This window comes from Salvelinus sp. IW2-2015, linkage group LG17, assembly GCF_002910315.2.
Source record: "Salvelinus sp. IW2-2015 linkage group LG17, ASM291031v2, whole genome shotgun sequence".
In the NCBI taxonomy this organism is placed as follows: Eukaryota; Metazoa; Chordata; class Actinopteri; order Salmoniformes; family Salmonidae; genus Salvelinus; species Salvelinus sp. IW2-2015.
Window position 1 is genome coordinate 28,442,565 of NC_036857.1, and position 21,326 is coordinate 28,463,890.

At 42.3% G+C, this 21,326-nt stretch overlaps 1 protein-coding gene across 2 annotated transcripts in view; it reads left to right on the top strand.

The window, feature by feature from the left end:
- The window catches only part of lmbr1l (limb development membrane protein 1-like), a 50,496-nt gene that overhangs the window by 23,147 nt on the left and 6,023 nt on the right, over positions 1 to 21,326 (top strand). For both annotated transcript variants that reach the window (XM_024004981.2, XM_024004980.3), the window contains 7 exons: positions 14,563 to 14,647; positions 18,978 to 19,011; positions 19,358 to 19,497; positions 20,015 to 20,242; positions 20,387 to 20,455; positions 20,556 to 20,620; positions 21,198 to 21,270. In XM_024004981.2, the coding sequence (XP_023860749.1) occupies positions 14,563 to 14,647; positions 18,978 to 19,011; positions 19,358 to 19,497; positions 20,015 to 20,242; positions 20,387 to 20,455; positions 20,556 to 20,620; positions 21,198 to 21,270 (694 nt within the window). The remainder of the gene's footprint in view (positions 1 to 14,562; positions 14,648 to 18,977; positions 19,012 to 19,357; positions 19,498 to 20,014; positions 20,243 to 20,386; positions 20,456 to 20,555; positions 20,621 to 21,197; positions 21,271 to 21,326) is intronic.

A 21,326-nucleotide genomic window follows, 5' to 3' on the forward strand; every position in this document is an offset into this window, starting at 1 on the left:
AAGAGTGGGGTAACATCTCACAGCAAGAACTGGCAAATCTGGTGCAGTCCATGAGGAGGAGATGCACTGCAGTACTTAATGCAGCTGGTGGCCACACCAGATACTGACTGTTACTTTTTATTTTGGCCCACCCCCCCTCCTTTGTTCAGGGACTCATTATTCCATTTCTGTTAGTCACATGTCTGGAACTTGTTGAATCTTATGTTCATACAAATATTTACACGTTTGCTGAAATTAAACACAGTTGACAGTGAGGACATTTCTTTTTTTGCTGGGTTTAGTTTCTTTTCTTTTAGCAAGTTTTAGCTAAATCGTGTTAGCTGCTAATCGCTTGTTAGCTAATACATGTACTGAGTCAGAGCAAACGTAGCTAGCTCTACAGCCTGATACCAGTGATGGTGTAAGCCTAAATCAGAATGTTTGTGCAACAGTATCTTCTAAATCAAAGGGGAATAGGCGAAGCATGAATATGTTGGCTACATGAAGAAACATTTTAATGTAGCCAAAGATTATGGGGACCCCTAGGAAACACTGACCAACACTTTGGTTCCTAAGCTGTCACTAACTCTTCCCTGGCATTTTCATTCGTTGTCCTGTCAAACACTGTATTCAAAGTGCCCACTATTTCAATTCTAACTATATAATTAGAATAAACATTCTATTTCTATGATTCCAACCGTGTTTTGATCTAAGTCACAATTAGAACATCTGGTAAAAAAAGGCTTAGATTATTATTATTATTATTTTGTCCATATCCTGCTGCCTACGTGGCAGTGTGGAAATGATCTCAAATGAGTGCAGGAAATGCAGGCAATTATTTTAATTGAACAGTATGAAACWATCAGAATGGCGAAAGACTCATTGAAATCACATGTATGTGTTGCCACCCTAGGTTCATGCACTATTCATGAAGCACATTTAGAACTTTTATTAAAAAAACATAAAATACTGTTAAAAAAAAAGAAAAAAAAGATTGAATGATATTTTGGCCATATCGCCCAGCCCAAGTTGTATTTGATGTTAAGCTGTACCAGGTTAGCTATACATCACAATTGGTAAGAGTTTGTCAACAAATCTACAAGACAATAGTTGGCCTGTGGTAAATGGGTCATCCCTATGCCCTTCAAGGAAGACGTTGTTTTTTTACTTTTTTTACCTTTTACTGTAGTGAAATAATTCCCTGTTTGAACAGATATGCCTACAATTACAATAAGAGCTGATGTCTAGTATGTGATCATATTTCAATAGATTGGGTTTAGGGCCATTATTCAGTTCACACGGACAAGGTGTGTTTGGACACGCGTTCTTCAATCTGTAGGAAATGCAGGTCCGTAAGGCTGTAGTTAAAAGGAGTGCACTATATAAGGAATAGAGTGCCAATTGGGACACAACCCTTACTAGGCAGAGGAAGCCATTTTGTCACGTTTCTCTCTGCCACTCTCCCAGCGGGGGACTTTCACATCTGTTATTCTCACCCCAGGATGAAGTCCTGCATCCTGTCACCCTCCCCTCACCCCTCACCCTCTGACTGGGGGGGGGGGGGTGTCACTTCAACACATTCAGTTTTGGTGAATAATGTATTCATTCCCCACTACATACAATAACAAAACTGTGATTTGGAGTAGTCCTGTGAGTCTGTATACTTAATGTATACATAGATTTAGTTTCAAGAGGAACGTTCTTCTGAGTACATGATGTTTACTGCCACAGTGGTAGTTTACTGTCCTTCCGGACAGGGACCAATTTAATTGTGCATTCAATGGAGAAGATGCTATTAAGAGCATTTCATTCAGAGCCTTTTTTGTGATAGTTACCTGCATGTAGCTGGTCATTGGTTCAATTGAGTTGGGCTATAGTTACAGTTGAAGTCGGAAGTTTACATGCACCTTAGCCAAATACATTTTAACTCAGTTTTTTCACAATTCCTGACATTTACTAAAAATTCCCTGTCTTAGGTCCTGTCTTAGGTCAGTTAGGATCACCACTTTATTTTAAGAATGTGAAATTCAGAATAATAGTAAGATTTATTCAGCTTTTATTTCCTTCATCACATTCCCAGTGGGTCAGAAGTTTACATACACTCAATTAGTATTTGGTAGCATTGCCTTTAAATTGTTTAACTTGGGTCAAACGTTTCGGGTAGCCTTCCACAAGCTTCCCACAATAAGTTGGGTGAATTTTTTTTGGAATATTTTATTTGCATTTTCCAATTAACAACATTCAAGACAAACGTGAAAAGATATTAGACAACAATAGGACAAAGTGACAGTAACAGATGAGCGTAACAAAGAAAGTAAAAATCAAACAAATTATAATTATATATACAAACAAACATACAATAAAAAAGATTATAATGAGACATTGGATCAAATGGTCACCTGCCGTAGGCTACATATTATACATTACGTGTGAAACATATTATAAGGATAATATAGAGATTCATTCAATGTGATGTGGGGAGATTCTCCATATAGTCAAAAAAAGGTTGCCAAATTCTGTAAAATGTGTTTAACTTATTCTCAAGCGGTAAGTGATTTTCTCCAGTGGGATACAACTATTAACTTCTGATAGCCACATTGCAACTGGCAGGGGGAATCCAATTTCCATTTCAAGGCAATACATTTCTTGGCAATCGCTAGCAATATTTCTGTTAGCTTTATAGTATGGCTTTGCCTAAGATTGGTGTTAGTAAAGTTGCCCAGTAGACAGACCTCCGGTCTAAAGGGAATGCAACCCCATGAATTGAGGATATGGTATCGCATACCCCTGCCAGAAACCGTGTAGTTTTGAACACTGCCAAGTGGAATGGAGGAATGTTCCTTCATATGAGCCACATCTAAAACATAGGGAGGAGATATCAGGGTTGAACTTGTGCAGTCTAGATGGCGTGATATAGAGCTGATGGAGGAAATTAAACTGGATCAGTCTATCTGGAGTTCAGTGTGGATGTAACACCATTCCTGCATAGGTCACTCCATAGACCCTCATCAAGATCAATACCAGATCTTTTTCCCATCTAAGTCGGGGTTTATCTAGTCCAGGCAGTGTTAGTCCTGACATAAGAGCATCGTAAACACGGGAAATGGTCTTGAACAGTGGTTGGTCTGCGTGGCAGAGTTGTTCAATAGGTGACATCTTAGGTAGGTTCCATTGTCCCTTGAGAGCAACCCTAATAAAGTTTCGTAGTTGTAGGTAGCTAAAGAAGTCCCTGTTAGGCAAGTGGTATTTCTGTTTCAGCTGATCAAAGACATAAGAACTCCCTCCTCGTAACAATGTTCCAGAAGAGTGATCCCCTTATCAGACCATGGTCTAAAGTTACTATTCTGGAAAAACATAGGAATCAATCTATTGTTCCATAAAGGGGTTTTAGGGGAAAGGAATCCCCCTCGTCCGAACAGCTCTTGCAGTTTGCACCATGTCAGGACAGAATGTATGATTAAAGGGTTGTCTGTGATGGTTTTATAGATTTTCTGTCCCATTTGTAAAACAATTCTGCCCCAGTGTCATCGTTTACCTCAAGCTTTTCAATGTTCAACCATGAGGGAGAGGACCCTTATCAAACCTCTGAGCCAAAACCTAGACTGTGCTGCCCAGTAGTACATTCTAAAATTGGGGAGGTTTAAGCCTCCTTGACTGTAATCCAGGGTCAGTTTATCCAGGCCAACCCTAGGGGTTTTGCCGTGCCAGATAAACCGTCTGGTCATCTTGTCAGAGAGGAAAAGAATGCTGCGGGGACAGGGATAGGGAGAGATTGAACAGATATAGAAATCTGGGCAGGACATTCATTTTAATTACATTGATTCTACCCAGTAAGATGAGAGGTAAGTCCATCCATTTACAAAGGTCACCCTCCACCTTTTGTAACAAACTGGCAGATTGAGTTTATAGAGGTTGTTCAGGTTACCATCCACCATTATGCCCAAATATGTGAAGCCCATAGGCGACCATCTAAAGGAACTTGTGCTTGATGGTATGAGTCCAAAGATAAGTGTAGTCGCTTTATCTAAATGACCTTAAATCCAGAGAAAAAGAACTATAACACTGTAGTAGGATCTGCAAGTGAGAGAGGGAGTGTTCTGGGTTTGTTAGAAATAAGATAAGGTCGTCCGCAAAGAGTGATAATTTATGGGTATGGGGGCCCACCTCAAAGCCATGTATGTCAGGGCACATTCTAATAGCCTCAGCCAACGGTTCGATGGCTGAGGCAAAGAGGTGGGGCTAATTGGGCAACCTTGTCTGTTCCCCCTTATAGAGAGGGAAAGAGGAGGAAGTAATCCCGTTGGTAGCAATCCTAGCTTTAGGAGATTTTGTAGAGTGATTTTATCAAATTTACAAAACACGGTGCCTAAACCAAACTTTTCCAAGACCGCGAAAGAGGTATGGCCATTCAACCCTATCAAAGGCCTTTTCAGCATCGAGGAAGACTGCGACACTAGGTATTTTTGTTTTTGTTAGTAAGGTGAATTATATCAAAGAAACCTTCTGAGTTATTGGAGGACAATCTATTAATTATGAAGCCAGTCTGATCTGGGTTGACCAACAGGGGAAGACATGACTCCAGTCTCTTAGATAGCATCTTGGTGACCAGTTTTACAATCTGTGTTAAGGAGAGAGATTGTCTATATGAGGCGCACTTTAGTGGATTTTTCCCTTTCTTGTTGGATTACAGTAATCACTGCTTGAGAGAAAGACTCTGGAAAGATATTGTCTTCCCTGGCTTTTTTAAGTACCTCCATAAGGTAGGGACCAACAGCTCCCTAAATTCTTTATAGAACTCTGGAGGGAAGCCATCCTCCCCAGAAGATTTATTAGAAGGTAAGGATTTAATGGCCTCCAACAATTCAGGAACTGAGAAGTGTTCACTCAGGCGCTCGCTGTCTTCCCCTGACAGGCATGGAGGTTGAGAGAGGAGAGAAAAGAGTCGATCTCTGATAGATCATCGCTTGATTGGGAAGTGTAGAGGTCTTCATAGTATTCTTAAAAGTATTTATAATTTCAGTAGGGTCGAAAGATATCTCATTAGTAAGAGTTTCATAGCATTAATTGTCCTCTTACTTTCCTCTGCTTTCAGTTGCCATGCCAATACTTTGTGAGCTTTCTCTCCAAGCTCGTAATAACGCTGTTTTGATTTAGTGATGGCCCTCTCAGCTTGATATGTGTTCAGAATATTATATTTCTGTTTTTATTTACCAAAAGCCTGTATAGATCTTTAGTCGGGCCTCTTTGGTAGGTTTTCTCTAGCTCTGAGATTTCAGATTCAAGGCACTCAGTTCCGCACCGTGTTTTCTCTTCAGCCCTTTAGTATAGGAAATGATCTGTCCCCTCAGATAGGCCTTCAATGTGTCCCAAAGAATGAAACTGTCAGGAGCGGAGGTTTGTTTGTCAAAGTGAAAAATATTGATTATCTGTCTTTGATGAATGCACATAATTCAGGTTGCTTTAGGAGTGTAGAAGAATTAGTCTCCATCTATATGCTCCATTTACCTTGGTAGGAATGGAGATTGATAATACCAGGGGAGAATGGTCACTAAGCAATCTGGGGAGATACTCGACATCTAACACTCTATGAAACAGTTGTGTTCGATATTAAAAAGTTATCTATGCGTGTGTGTGTCTTGTGTGGGTGTGAATAAAAATGAGTAGTCCCTATCCTGTGGGTGCAACTGTCTCCAGATGTCTAGTAAATTGAGATCTTTCATGAATGACATGGTGAGCTTGCCGGCTTTGGTAAGAAGTGAGGGTTTATCAGAGGACCTATCAAGAACTGTATCTAAACAAAAATTTAAATCTCCTCCAACCAGTAGCCATCCTGGTGGTGCTTGAGCAACCTGAAGGAAGACATTCTGAATAAAACATATGGTCATCGAAGTTAGGAGCATAGATATTCAATAGGGTCCAAGACTCTGAAAACATATGCCCCTGCACCAAAACAAACCTGCCAGAGGGATCAGAGATGGTGTTGTTGACGCAGAAGGGGATGTGTCTACTTATCAAAATTGCAGTTCCTCTTGCTTTGGAGTTAAAAGAGGACGCAAAAACTTGTCCTACCCATTCCCTCTTCAATTTCTTGTGTTCACTGGCTGTGAGATGTGTTTCTTGTAAAAACACAATGTCAGCCTTTAATTTCTTAAGGTATGTATAGACTCTCTTCCTTTTAATCGGGCTGTTAAGACCTTTTACGCTGAATGTGACATTTTAGTGGATTAAGCATAGTTGGGTTTCAAATATGTAACTGAATGGAAATCTATCATATGTAGATAGTTAGGAAATGTTTCAACTTTGGTTTGAACACAGAAGTGACCTATGTGTCTCTTTAGGAAGGAAACAATAAACATAGAAAAAGGGGGAAAAAAATAAAGAATCCCACCCACCCCGATTGTTAGACTAAAACCACAATCCCAACAATCAAACATGAATACACTTGTAGAGATACGTTGCTGCTCGCTTTCCATCTTGCTCTTACTAGCTAAACCTTGGCGTAAACTAAAACCTGCGAGCTCTCTAAATTGAAAACAAACGTTGTGAATAGACATTTATGGCTGAATATTTACTGCCCACGGTAAGGGCTGCTTGAGTCTCTTTTCGAAAGATTAACATAAATGAGGGGGAAAGCAGTGGGCCTAAACCCACTTATTTGCTTCGCCCAGTGATATGSACTAAACCAAAATATACTCTCCTGTAAATGTAATAGAACTCACCCCGGAAAGATACGGTTAGTTGAAAATGTACAAATCAATTATAGCGACCGGAGGATATCAGYGGTTCAGTCMGGATAAGAGAAAACAAACAAACTGCATCTTATCCCCCAAAGAGACCGTCCTGGCTCAGACGTTGCTCAGTTCTTTGAGAAAGGTGTACACTTCTCCCGGTGTGTTGAAGAGATGGCTTCGGCCTTTGTACTGAACTTTCATCCGCGCAGGGTGGAYGAGGTAGCCGATGATGTTCTTCTCCTTCAGTGCTTTGGCGGCAGGTCTGAACTGCTTGCGACGTCTTGCGAGATCCGCGCTCATATCCGGGAAAAGGCTGACCGTCTTGACATCAATGGTTATGTCCCCTTTGGCTCTTGCGAGTTGCAGTACCTTCTCTCTGTCTTGGAAACGGAGGAACCTGATCATGACGGCCCGTGGGGGCTCATCTGGCCGGGGTTTCGGCGCTGATGTTCTGTGGGCGCGTTCGATTTCCAGTGGCTTGGTGAAGTTGATTGTGCCTAGGACATCCGGGATCCATTGAGTGAAGAAACGGACCGGGTCACGGCCCTCGCTGTCCTCTTTCAATCCCACCACACGGATATTACTGTCTGCTCTGGTTCTCCATCTGATCTACCTTGTTTTTGAGGTAGGCATTGTCCTTTTGAAGTTGTATCAAGACCTGGTCATGTCGAGCGATGGTGTCTTCAACTGTGCTAATGCGCAACTCTGCCTCAGTCGTTCTCAAAAGGAGATCATTCATGGAGGATTTCAGGTCGTCAATGGAAGAATGGAGTTCAGCCGTTCTCTTATCGATTTTCATAGACCTTTGTTACCGTCCTGAATTTCCCGGAGGAGAGTAGCCGGCAGGCTCKCAAGGGGCCGAGAGCAACAGTCTGGAACTGTCGTTTGAGTTATGAGGGCTAATGCTAATCTTGCTAGCGTTATCGTTATCTTGGGAATCAACGACGTTTTGGTCGTTCTTCTTGCCTCTCGGTCGGCGGTCCATGGCTCTTTGGGAAGGTAAGTACTTGACAATTTATCAGCCGATGTTAGAATATTGTTTCAACGTTGTTATTTAGGTAATAATAGAATAACTTTGAAGAGCTCGGTTTGTCAACGTCTGCTCAGCTCCGCGGCATCACGTGCTCCCAAGTTGGGTGAATTTTGACCAATTCCCCCTGACAGAGCTGGTGTAACTGAGTCAGGTTTGTAGGCCTCCTTGCTCACACATGCTTTTTCAGTTCTGCCCACAAATGTTCTATGGGATTGCGGTTAGGGCTTGTGATGGCCACTCCAATACCTTGACTTTGTTGTCTTTAAGCCATTTTGCCACAACTTTGGAAGTATGCTTGGGGTCATTGTTCATTTGCAACCAAGCTTTCACTTCCTGACCTGATGTCTTGATGTTGCTTCAATATATCCACATAATTTTCCTTCCTCGTGATGCCATCTATTTTGAAGTGCACCAGTCCCTCCTACAGCAATGCACCCCCACATGATGCTGCCACCCCCATGCTTCACGGTTGGTGTTCTTCGGCTTGCAAGCATCCCCCTTTTTACTCCAAACATAATGATTGTCATTATGGCCAAACAGTTATATATATTTTTTTCATCAGACCAGAGGACATTTCTCCAAAAGGAACGATCTTTGTCCCCATGTGCAGTTGCAAACCATACTCTGGATTTTTTTATGGCAGTTTTGGAGCAGTGGCTTCTTCCTTGCTGAGCGGCCCTTCAGGTTATGTTGATACAGGACTCGTTTTACTATGGATATAGATACTTTTGTACCTGTTTCCTCCAGCATCTTCACAAGGTCCTTTGCTGCTGTTCTGGGATTGATTTGCACGTTTCGCACCAAAGTACGTTCATCTCCAGGAGACAGAACGCGTCTCCTTCTGGAGGGGTATGACGGCTGCGTGGTCCCATGGTGTTTATACTTGCTTACTATTGTTTGTACAGAGGAACGTGGTACCTTCAGGCATTTGGAAATTGCTCCCAAGGATCAACCAGACTTGTGGTCTACATTTTTTTGGTTCTGAATTCTTGGCTGATTTCTTTTAATTTTTCCCATGATGTCAAGCCAAGAGGCACTGAGTTTGAAGGTAGGCCTTGAAATGCATCCACAGGTACACCTCCAATTGACTCAAATTATGTCAATTAGCCTATCAGAAGCTTCTAAAGGCATGACATAATTTTCTGGAATTTTCCAAGCTGTTTAAAGTCTGGTAACTTAGTGTAAACTTCTGACCCACTGGAATTGTGATACAGTGAAATAATCTGTCTAAACAATTGTTAGTAATTTTTCCAACTGAATAATGTCCTAACCGACTTGCCAAAACTATAGTTTGTTAACAAGAAATTTGTGGAGTGGTTGAAACACTTAGGTTGGAATCATTAAAACTAGTTTATGTAAACTTCTGACTTCAACTGTATGTGGTCCTTGTCCACAGGTACATTTGTAAAGAGCAATATATTTTTCCCTTTTGAAGTTGTCCTTTCCAGCACGGTTTCCAGGCGGCAGATATAGTTGATGCATAACCCAGCCAGCCCAGCACAGCACAGCACAGCACAGCTCTGTCTGGCTTGGCTTGGATGTTTTGCCCCCCCCCCCCTTCCCCAGACAACCAGGTCAGCAGACGGCTTAAATGGGATTAAATCAATGTTCAGTCGGCCAAGGAGTCAACGCTTGCAAAATACTACAGACTAGATGGGTCTAAATCAATTCAGGCTGGCTGCATGTTGAGCCTCGTTGGGGTTTAGGTCTGTGTAGTTGCACCCATTTTTATTTTCTTCTCCTAATCCCTCACTCTCACCCCCTTTCTCCCTCTCTCCAACTGGGTAAACTGGTAATTTGCAGACACCCATCTATCCCTCTTGGCCTTTGTCATGAATGTCTCTGTGTAACCAATAACCGTCTCATGGTCATGGTAAAGTGTCACTTGTGGTGATCTGGGCTGGGTTTCCCGACGCACACAAAGTGGTGTGAGCCTGGTTTGTCGAGAGAAATAACATAGGCTACTTTAGCAATGAAGGCTTTAGGAAAACCAGCCCTGGCCTCTCACTTGTCATTACAGTGGATGATGGTAATGCATTTTGATGTGGAAGTCATAGCTTGTTGTGACCTGAAAAAGCTTGATGTCAGTTCAAAACATTGACCGAGTTTTGAGTCAAACCCGCACATCTTGACTAGGCCTACCTAATAATATTTACACAACTGTGCCAGTTTCTGAGTCCTTATGGTTGTCCTGCTTTGTCTCCCTGTTATCTTACCTGGCTTATCTTGCTCTGGTGCCATGTCTTTGGTCCTGTTTTCTCTCTCTCCTCTTAAATGTTCCTCCTCTATCTGTGCCTCTCACCCCCCCTCCTCATCTGTCTGTACACACACCTACTGCAGCGTGCCGGTGGAAAACGTGCCAGAGTCATTTATTCGAAAGGGGTCAGTTTAGAGCACAAAAGTAAACGAGTACAAGTGTAACGATCAACTATAGGCTACATAACCTAACTACACTGAGCAAAAATATAAACGCAACGTGTTGGTCCCATGTTTCATGAGGTAAAAGATCCTAGAAATGTTCCATACTCACTAATTTGTCTACATCCCCTGTTAATGAGCATTTCTCATTTACCAAGATAATCCATCCACCTGACAGATTTGGCATATCAAGAAGCTGATTAAACGGCATGATCATTACACAGGTGCAACTTGTGCTGTGGACAATAAAAGGCCACTCTAAAATGTGCAGTTTTGTCACACAACACAATGCCACAGATGTCCCAAGTTTTGCGGGAGCGTGCAATTGGCATGCTGACTGCAGGAATGTCCACCATAGCTGTTGCCATAGAATTTTATGTTAATTTCTCTACCATAAGCTGCCTCCATTGTTGTTTTTAGATAATTTGGCAGGACATCCAACCAGCCTCGCAACTGCAGACCACGTGTAACCATGCTAGCCCAGGACCTCAGGGAAGCTCATTTGCGAGCTCGTTGTCCTCACCATGATCTGACTGCAGTTCGGTGTTGTAACAGACTTCAGTGGGCAAATGCTCACCTTTTGATGGCCACTGGCACGCTGGAGAAGTGTGCTCTTCACGGGTGAATCCTGGTTTCAACTGTACCGGGCTGATGGCAGACAGCATATATGGTGTCGTGTGGGCGAGTGGTTTGCTGATATCAACGTTGTGAACAGAGTGCCCCATGGTTATGGTGGAGTTATGGTATAGCCAGGTCATATCAATGGCAATTTTAATGCACAGAGATACCGTGACGAGATCCTGAGGCCCATTGTCGTGCCATTCATCCGTCGCTATCACCTCATGTTTCAGCGATCTGTACACAATTCCTGGAAGCTGAAAATGTTCCAGTTCTTCCATGGCCTGCAGACACACCACACGTCACTCATTTTAAGCATGTTTGGGATGCCCTGGATTGACGGGTACGAAAGCGGGTTTCCGTTCCCGCTAGTAACCAGCTACTTCACACAGCCATTGAAGAGGAATGGGACAACATTTCAGACCAATCAACAGCCTGATCAACTTTATGCGAAGGAGATGGTCATGCTGCATGAGGCACCAGATACTGACTGGTTTTCTGATCCACGGCCCTATTTTATTTTTTATTTTTGTTATATATATTTTTTAAGTTATGTGTAACGAACTGATGCAGATCTGTATTTCCAGTTGTGCAATCCATCGATTTAGGGCCCAATTTATTTCAATTGACTGATTTCCTTATGAACTGTTACAGATAACAAAAACAGTGTATTCAGAGCCCTTTTACGTTACAGCCTTATTCGAAAACAGATTTTTTTTAAACTGGCCTCATTAATCTACACACAATACCCCATAATGACAAAGCAAAAACAAAACAACAAAAAAACGCATTTACATATGAGACTAGCAAATGTGGTCAGTTGCATCCTGTTTCCATTGATCATCCTTGATGTTTCTATAACTTGATTGGAGTCCACCTGTGGTAAATTCAATTGATTGGACAGGTACACACCTGTTTATATAAGGTCCCTCAGTTGATAGTGCATGTCAGAGCAAAAACCAAGCCATGAGGTTGACGGAATTGTCCGTAGAGCTCAGAGACAGGATTGTGTGGAGGCACACATCTGGGGAAGGGTACCAAAACATTTCTGCTGCATTGAAGGTCCCCAAGAACACAGTGGCCTCCATCATTCTTAAATGGAAGAAGTTTGAACCACCAAGACTCTTCCCAAGAACCCGATGGTCACTCTGACAGCTCCAGGGTTCCTCTGTGGAGATGGTTGTCCTTCTGGAAGGTTCTCCCATCTCTGCAGCACTCCATCAATCAGGCCTTTATGGTAGAGTGGCCAGACGGAAGTCACTCCTCAGTAAAAGACACTCCCGCTTGGAGTTTGCCAAAAGGCACCTAAAGAACTCCAACCGTGAGGAAACAAGATTCTCTGGTCTGAATCCTGAATGCCAAGCATCACGTCTGGAGGAAACCTGGCACCATCCCTACATTGAAGCATGGTGGTGGTGGTGGCAGCATGCTGTGCGGATGATATTTTTCAGCTGCAGGGACTGGGAGACTAGTCAGGATTGAGGCAAAGATGAACGGAGCAAAATGGAGAGCGCTCCTTGCTGAACCTGCTCAGGACCTCGGACTGGGGCAAAGGTTCACCTTCCAATAGGACAACAACCCTACGCACACAGCCAAGACTATGCAGGAGTGGCTTTGAGACAAGTCTCAATGTCCTTGAGTGGCCCGGACTTAACCCGACCGAACATCTCTGGAGAGACCTGAAAATAGCTGCGCAGCGATGCTCCCCATCCAATCTGACAGAGCTTGAGAGGATCTGCAGAGAAGAATGGGATGAACTCCCCAAATATACAGGTGCGCAAAGCTTGTAGCGTCATACCCAAGGAGACTTGAGGCTGTAATCGCTGCCAAATGTACTTCAACAAAGTACTGAGTAAAGGGTCTGAATACTTTTGTAAATATATTTCTGTTTTAAATTTGCAAACATTTTCTTAACCAGTTTTTGCTTTGTTTATTGTATGTAGATTTGATGAGGGGGAAAAATATAATTCTATCCATTTTTGAATAAGGCTCTGTTACGTAACAAAATGTGGAGAAAGTCAAGGAGTCCAAATGCGCTAGCTACTGTGTGCTCCCAGTCCCCGGGTACAAGCTCTGAAAACTACCCGGTTGATTCAGTTTTTTTTAGGGACAATAATTGTATTCTACCTAGGCTACAACAACGCAATATGTTTTGACATAAAAAAAAAAAAAAAAAATTCAAGTGAGTACAAAAGTCTAGACTGTAAACTGCAGTGAATAGCTTGTCATTTGAATAACCGCTCAAAAGCCTGGCAGTTTGAATGCATATTATTTTGAAATAACTGCATCTAGCCTGCCTGATTGGGCAACCATTTGGATCAGTCATGGGTCTTTTTGTCGGCAGTTTAACTTACAAGCTCCAGGCACATTAGCAGGCCAGTAATATGGTGTATTTTGTCAGGATGTTTCGGGTAACAGAAACATGCTAATGCAGCGATTTCTAGTGGTGCGCATATGAATTATGATAATGCACGAGCGCGGAGGAAGTTGTATCCATAGTTCCCCCGTTTTGTCTGAGAGCTTACTTATAGGATATGTTTCTTCATTTGTGTTCATTTAGAGGTGGCACCACAGGCTTCAATAAAGACTAACCCAGTGGTTCTCAAGCCTCTCCTAGGGGGATCCCCAGCCGGTTAATTTATTTGATCTATTTCAGAACTAGCACGCCTGATTCAACTTGTCAACTAACCCTTGATTAGGTGAACTAGTTCAGGGCTAAAACAAAATGGTGAAATGTCTGGGCGCCCCGAAGAGGTTGGAAAACCACTGGGCGAACCTAACCAGGTAAAACTCCGGACCCAAGTTGGAGGGTATGGCATGGTAGTAAATCAGCTGTAAAACGGTTTTATATGGGCTATGATGTGACCAGATTTTTCTAATCAGGTCATATGGTTTAAACAAACAAAATAGACAACTGCAATTGCACAGTAGAACTAACAGGGCTGAGTTTGCTTTCTGCAGGGTTTCATCATGTAGGCCTTTGCATCGTTAATTAAAAAGTTACTCACACAGTATGTCATCACTATTGGTGTGTATTGATTTAATTCCAGTCAATAATTTGATTGCTAAGGTCTAGGTAGCCTAGCCACCTGAAGTTTGAATATATGCCAAATTTGATCACATTTTCTTTTAACACAAGTAAATAGGCCTATATTAGGCTTCCATAGTTCTTATACATTTTTATAGTTTACTTTGTTTTTCTCGTCTTGTGGCTGCTTCCCACACACAACGAGCCCCGCCCTCTGACACTCAAGCTGCGTCGTTTCTCCTCTGTTAGATTCACTTAAGGCGCCCGCATGCTAATCACTCGAAACCGTTCAAAAAAAGTTTGTGCATATTATGATGACATTTTGTGAGGTTTTGGACTTCGGTGAGGGCTGTTCGGGCACATCTTTTTTTCTAGAGGCAAGCCAAAGTCTACGCCACTGTCTGTGATTGGTTAACAGTAGGGATTACACTTTGCTTAATTAATGTTGTTCTATGATGTTATTCTAACAGTTTACCTTCGTGTTTTAATTTATCAAATCGCAATATATATATTTTTCTTTGCCCATATCATGCAGCCCTAATCTACTATGGTTTGTATAACTCTTTTTAGAAGGGCTGCTAGACTTGGGTTGGTATTATGTTGGTCCAATATGTGTATATTCTGCTTCTACTTATATTTGGATAAAAGTAAACCAAGCTGCACACGTCCCTAAAAAGCTAATGAAGCTACTGTCAAAGCGCATCCTGCTAATTGAAAAATGGTGCCAACGTTTTGTTTTTGTTTCCTCTCTGCAGATCTGTGTCCTCCTCTTCACCTGCCTCTACATTCTGTCCTACCTCATCCTCACTCACTTCAAGAAGAATGCGGACTATGTCACGGGTGAGTATGGATTAGAGGTCGACCGATTAATCGGAATGGCCGTTTTTTTAAATGTATTTTAAATTAGGGCCGATTTCAAGTTTTCATAACAATCGGTAATCGGCATTTCTGGATGCCGATTACATTGCACTCCATGAGGAGACTGCATGGCAGGCTGGCCACCTGTTACGCGAGTGCAGCAAGGAGCCAAGGTAAGTTGCTAGCTAGCATTGTTTTTTATAAGATAAGTTTAATCAATCACGAGTTAACTACACATGGTTGATGATATTACTAGCTTGTCCTGCGTTGCATATAATCAATGCGGTGCCTGTTAATTTATCATCGAATCACAGCCTACTTCGCCAAACGGGGGGTGATTTAACAAGCGCATTCGCGAAAAAAGCACTGTCTTTGCACCAATGTGTACCTAACCATAAACCTCAGTGCCTTTCTTAAAATCAATATACAAGTTTAAAAAAAATGTAACCTGCATATTTAGTTAATATTGCCTGCGAACATGAATTTATTTCATCTAGGGAAATTTTGTCACTTCTCTTGCGTTCTGTGCAGTCAGGGTATATAGCAGTTTGGGCCGCCTGGCTCGTTGCGAACTGTGTGAAGACTAATTCTTCCTAACAAAGACCGTAATTAATTTGCCAGAATTTTACATAATTATGACATAACATTGAAGGTTGTGCAATGTAACAGAAATATTTTGACTTAGGGTTGCCGCCCATTCGATAAAATACGGAACGGTTCCGTATTTCACTGAAAGAATAAACATTTTGTCTTGAAAATTATAGTTTCCGGATTTGACCATATTAATGACCGAAGGCTCGTATTTGTGTGTATATTATATTCTAATTAAGTCTCTGATCTGATAGAGCAGTCTGACTGAGCGATGTTAGGCAGCAGCAGGCTCGTAAGCATTCATTCAAACAGCACTTTCCTGCGTTTGCCAGCAGCTCTTCGATGTGCTTCAAGCATTGCGCTGTTTTATGACTTCAAGCCTATCAACTCCCGAGATTAGGCTGGCAATACTAAAGTGCCTATAATAACATCCAATAGTCAAAGGTATATGAAATACAAATGGTATAGAGAGAAAAAGTCCTATAATTACTACAACCTAAAACTTCTTAACTGGGAATATTGAAAATTCATGTTAAAAGGAACCACCAGCTTTCATATGTTCTAATGTTCTGAGCAAGGAACCTAAAATATATATATTTTTTTACAAAACACATAGTGCACTTTTACTTTCTTCTCCAACACTTTGTTTTTGCATTATTTAAACCAAATTAAACATGTTTTATTTAAATGAGGCTTAATTGATTGTCCTCCAATCGGTATCGGCGTTGAAAAATCATAGTCGGTCGACCTCTAGTATGGATATCTGTTTGCCTAGTCCCCCCCCAAAAAGGAACTCAGTCCGGCTTTCTACTTACTCTTGAAAGTTGCAATAGTAGAATGTACAACGTGTAATTTCGAAACTGGGACAATGCCTTTTTTGGGGAAAAGGCCCCAAAAAGTATACAGACAATGCCTTTGTCAAACAACACTGTTTCATGACGCATCAGTGACATGTCAGGAGATGTTTTGAAACAATTACTGCTTTGCATACAACCCGGTGAATTATATGCGTTACAGCTGGATGAGTCAACAGACGTGGCGGGCATGGCACAGCTCCSRGTATATGTCCGTTACATTTATGGGGAGTCAATTAAGGAAGACATCCTCTTCTACAAACCACTGGAAACCAGGACAACATGAGAGGATATTTTTAAAGTACTGGACAGCTTTGTGACATCAAATGGACTTTGGTGGTCAAGATGTGTTGGTATCTGTACTGATAGCGCAAAAGCCATGACATGGAAACCTAGTGGAACGTCAACAGTGAAGAGGCAACTCTGGGATGCTGGCCTTCTAGGCAGAGTTCCTCTGTCCAGTGTCTGTGTTCTTTTGCCCATTTTAATATTTTCTTTTTATTGGCCAGTCTAAGATGGCTTTTTCTTTGCAACTCTGCCTAGAAAGGTCATCATCCCGGAGTCGCCTTTTCACTGTTGACGTTGAGACTGGTGTTCTGTGGGTACTATTTAATGAAGCTGCCAGTTGAGGACTTSTGAGGCGTCTGTTTCTCAAACTAGAAACTCTAATGTACTTGTCTTGCTCAGTTGCACCGGGGCCTCCCACTCTATTCTGGTTAGAGCCAGTTTGCACTGTTCTGTGAAGGGATTAGTACGCAGTGTTGCCAAGAACCTGAAGATCTCGTACAATCTCTTTCATGGAATAGTCTTCATTTCTCAGAACAAGAATAGACTGACGAGTTTCAGAAGAAAGTTCTTTGTTTCTGGCAATTTTGAGCCTGAAATTGAACTCACAAATTGTGATGCTCCAGATACTCAACTAGTCTAAAGAAGGCCAGTTTAATTACTTCTTTAATCAGAACAACAGTTTTCAGCTGTGCTAATATAATTGCAAAAGGGTTTTCTAATGATCAGTTAGCCTTTTAGAATGATTAACTTGGATTAGCTAATGCAACGTGCCATTGGAACACAGGAGTGATGGTTGCTGTACACCTATGTAGATATTCCATTAAAAATCAGCCGTTTCCAGCTACAATAGTCATTTACAACATTAACACTGTCTACACTGTATTTCTGATCATTTTGATATTTTAATGGACAATTTTTCTTTCAAAAACAAGGACATTTCTAAGTGGCCCCAAACTTTTGAACGGTCTCTCTCTCTCTGTCCATAGGCCATCATTGTAAATTATAATTTGTTCTTAACAGACTTGCCTAGTTAAAATAACATGCAAACTGTACCAGTCAAACGTTTGGACACCTACTCATTCAGGGTTTTTCTTCATACTATTTTCTACATTGTGGAATAATGGTGAAGACATCAAAACTATGAATAACACCTATGGAATCATGTAGTAACCAAAAAAGTGTTTAATTGAAATATATATTTTAGGTTCTTCAAAGTAGCCATCCTTTGCCTTGATGACAGCATTGCACACTCTTGGCATTCACCTGGGATGCTTTTCCGACGGTCTTGAAGGAGTTAGCAAGTGCTTGTCAAATTGTGACTGAGGAGACTGAAGTGTACAGCCTGCGCAAGAAAGCAAAGCGGAGCTCATGCCTTTTCAAGCGACTTTTTTCAAATCATTAGTCACATCGTGCAGCCTTACTATGTATTAAATATCAAAATGTATAGCCCAATGTTTGTAGAACAACTAAGTTACATGAATAACTCTAAATTTAAGCATATAGGAGTACCCATTTCTTTTGTTAGCTGCATGTGTGTGCACTCCCTCAAAATGTTTGGTGAAAATTTCCTTTCTATTTTATTCATATCATGTCTCTTTAGACCCGTCTTAAATAATGGAGTTATTGTGAAGGTGTAGGATATATTTCATAGATTTATAAGACTTTTTAAAATGTAGATGTTCCAAAGGTCTGCATTTGTGACTTGTAGGCTGTGTGTGGAAGCCAGGAGATGCTAAATGAGTTTGTTAATTAAAGGTCAAATACCGTGAGACCGACCCAGTTATTTGCTTGACAATCACCAACTGATGAAATTGTGACAGCCCTAATCCTATCAATTGAACGTTGGAAGTGTGGCTGTGCAAATGCAATTTGGTTATGTACCTTATGTAATCACTCCAGTGAAGTGTGTTTATTGAAAAACCGCTGTAGCACGTCCGCTCCAAAATAACAAGTCTGGCCTGTAGCTGTGTCGCTCTGGCTCTGCAGAGGTTTAGCTGTTTGGAGCCGGGCCAGCCCACTGAGCCGGGCCAGCCCACTGAGCCGGGCCAGCCCACTGAGCCGGGCCAGCCAGTGGGTTCTGGAAAGAGTCAGCTAAACCTGTTCTGCGTTACGAGTACAGTGTTTCCAATGAATGTCCACCGCAGTCAGTCAATACCACCGGCAGAGCATGTGTGCCTCGCAGCTTAATGGTGTGATGTTGAAGATGGGTTCTGTGAATCGATTCGGATGCTGCGAAMCCCCCCCCCCCCCCCCMCMCTCTTCAGTTCCTCCTCCTGACCTATACAGACTCTTGTTCTTTTGTGTCTGTAACACGGTGTACTCCGCATATCTCTATTTGAGGCCAACTACTTATTTCTCCTCTGTCCGTGTCGATCGGCGCTACCTTAGTTTCTTACCGATATCTGTTTTTCTAAGTACATCCCTCCAGACACTCTAGGCAACATACGTTGCTCCGACACAATTTCAACTCTTATGTCTGGGTAAATGGGTTGTGTTGACAAGATGCTCACATGCCTTTAGTCAGTACTAGCTTGCCTGTTGGTTTAGCTGTGAAGCACTCACTCTTTTGTGTTTTCCAGATGACATTGAAGATGCGACCGCCAACAAAATTGCGTAAGTAAAGAGACATAATGATTTTAACTGACCTAGCAGCAGTCTGCAATTTGACTCAGTCTGTGATTAGAGTGGCTGTGTGTGAGCAGAGTATATGAGCTTGTATCGGAGTCGATGTGACCTACGAGATGACACAACTTGGCCTGTGTAACTGTCCTCCTTGCCCTTTGTCCTTACATGCTGATATTCCTTTCCTCCCTCCCCACCCAGAGCAACTAGCATCCAAAACACATACACACAATACTGTATTGTCCAAATGAGATAAAAATACAACGTACATTGACCAATCTACAGACACCCTAGTTACAGCACACGTCTCCCTCACCGTTCTCTCTTCCTGTTCTAGGCTGTGGCTGTGTACGTTTACCCTCTCTGTGGCAGTGTGCGCTGTGCTGCTCCTCCCCATCTCCATCCTGTCCAATGAGGTGCTGCTCATCTTCCCTCACAGCTACTACATGCAGTGGCTCAACGGATCGCTCATTCACGGTACTGATCCACGTTTACACCACAGCACCCAATACCGCTCCACGTTTTCCAGCCAAGTCGTTCATTGATTGTCAGAGTGCCCATAGCCCCAAAACTCAAACAACTGTTTTAACTACGTTTTGAAGGTTGATAGTCAATGAGCTCCAAAACAAAACGAATGATTCATTACTATGGTTTTGGGAACCTTGCACTGTTGCCTGTTATGTAATAATATCCCATGGTGCGTCTATCACAGTAATGAAACGTGAGCTCCACAAACCAGCAGTTGAAGGGAAGTGGGGCCCCAAATATTCATAGCGAGCACTGTCAACTCTAGTCCCTCTTGCTTATTTCCATTGAGCTCTACAGGTTTCTGTGTCTTATTTCCATTGAGCTCTACAGGTTTCCCTAAACGGCTAGGCTGCGCCTCACTGTGGTGGTTGTGTTTGTTGCCAGATTTCTATCCCTTTTTATGAACTTACCTAACTTTTTGTACTGAAATGTTTTGACCATCTCTTCTCTTTCTCTCCATCATCAGGCTTATGGAACCTAGTGTTCCTGTTCTCCAACCTGTCCCTGGTCTTCCTCATGCCCTTCGCCTACTTCTTCACCGAGTCGGAGGGCTTTGTGGGCTGTAAAAAGGGGGTGATGGCGCGGGTGTATGAGACGGCGGTGGTGCTGCTGCTGCTCACTCTGCTGGTGCTGGGCATGGTGTGGGTGTTTGTGGCCCTGCTTAACAACCACAGCGCCAGGGAGAGCCTCTACGGTCAGTTGATCTTTGCTTTTCATTCAAGCCATTTTTGCAACTGTTCGCAATGGCTAAGTATTTTTGAATTGAATTGGTCTTTTATTTTTTGGAGAAGCTTTTATCAAAGTCCTTTTTCTAATGACCTGTTGTCTCCCATCTTAGACATGTGGGAGTACTACCTTCCTTACCTCTACTCTGCCATCTCTCTGTGTGGAGTGCTGCTGCTGCTATGTGAGGACACCTCCACTATGTCTCGTCCATCTGCCGCACTGGCTGCTTAACTTGTGATGTGTATGAATGCTGCCTGACACCTCTTCCCGTCTCCTTGCAGTGTGCACTCCGTTCGGGCTGTCCCGCATGTTCAGTGTCACCGGGAGCCTACTGGTCAAACCACGGGTGAGTGATAATCCACAAACTTTTTCTCCCGTATGCAGACAATAACTGAACACAGTGACATTGTTATATCTTTGGTATTTTATTAGGATCCCCATTAGCTGTTGCAAAAGCAGCAGCAGCTCTTCCTGGGATCCACACAAAACATGAAACATAATACAGAATGACATAATACAGAACCTCAATAGACAAGAACAGCTCAAGGACAGAACTACATTAAAGAAAATGTAAAAGGCACACGTAGCCTACATATCAATGCATACACACAAACTATCTAGGTCAAATAGGGGAGAGGTGTTGTGTTTATCTGTTTTTTTACACCAGGTTTGCTGTTTATTTGAGCAATATGAGATGGAAGGAAGTTCCATGCAATAAGGGCTCTATATAATACTGTACGTTTTCTTGAATTTGTTCTGGATTTGGGGACTGTGACGAGATCCCTGGTGGCATGTCTGGTTGGATAAGTGTGTGTGTGTGTATTAGAGCTGTGTGTAAGTTGATTATGCAAACAATTTTGGGATATCGTTGACAATAACATAACACTGATGACTCAATGACATCATCCCCTGTGTTTCCTCAGCTGTTGGAGAATGTGGAGGTGGAGATGAACTGTGCTGCGTTTGAGGAGGCTTCGCTCTCCAGGACACTGAACAGTGAGTGGGCCAGCGACCGTGGGCTACAATAGTCTCTCAACATGGGACAATTAAAT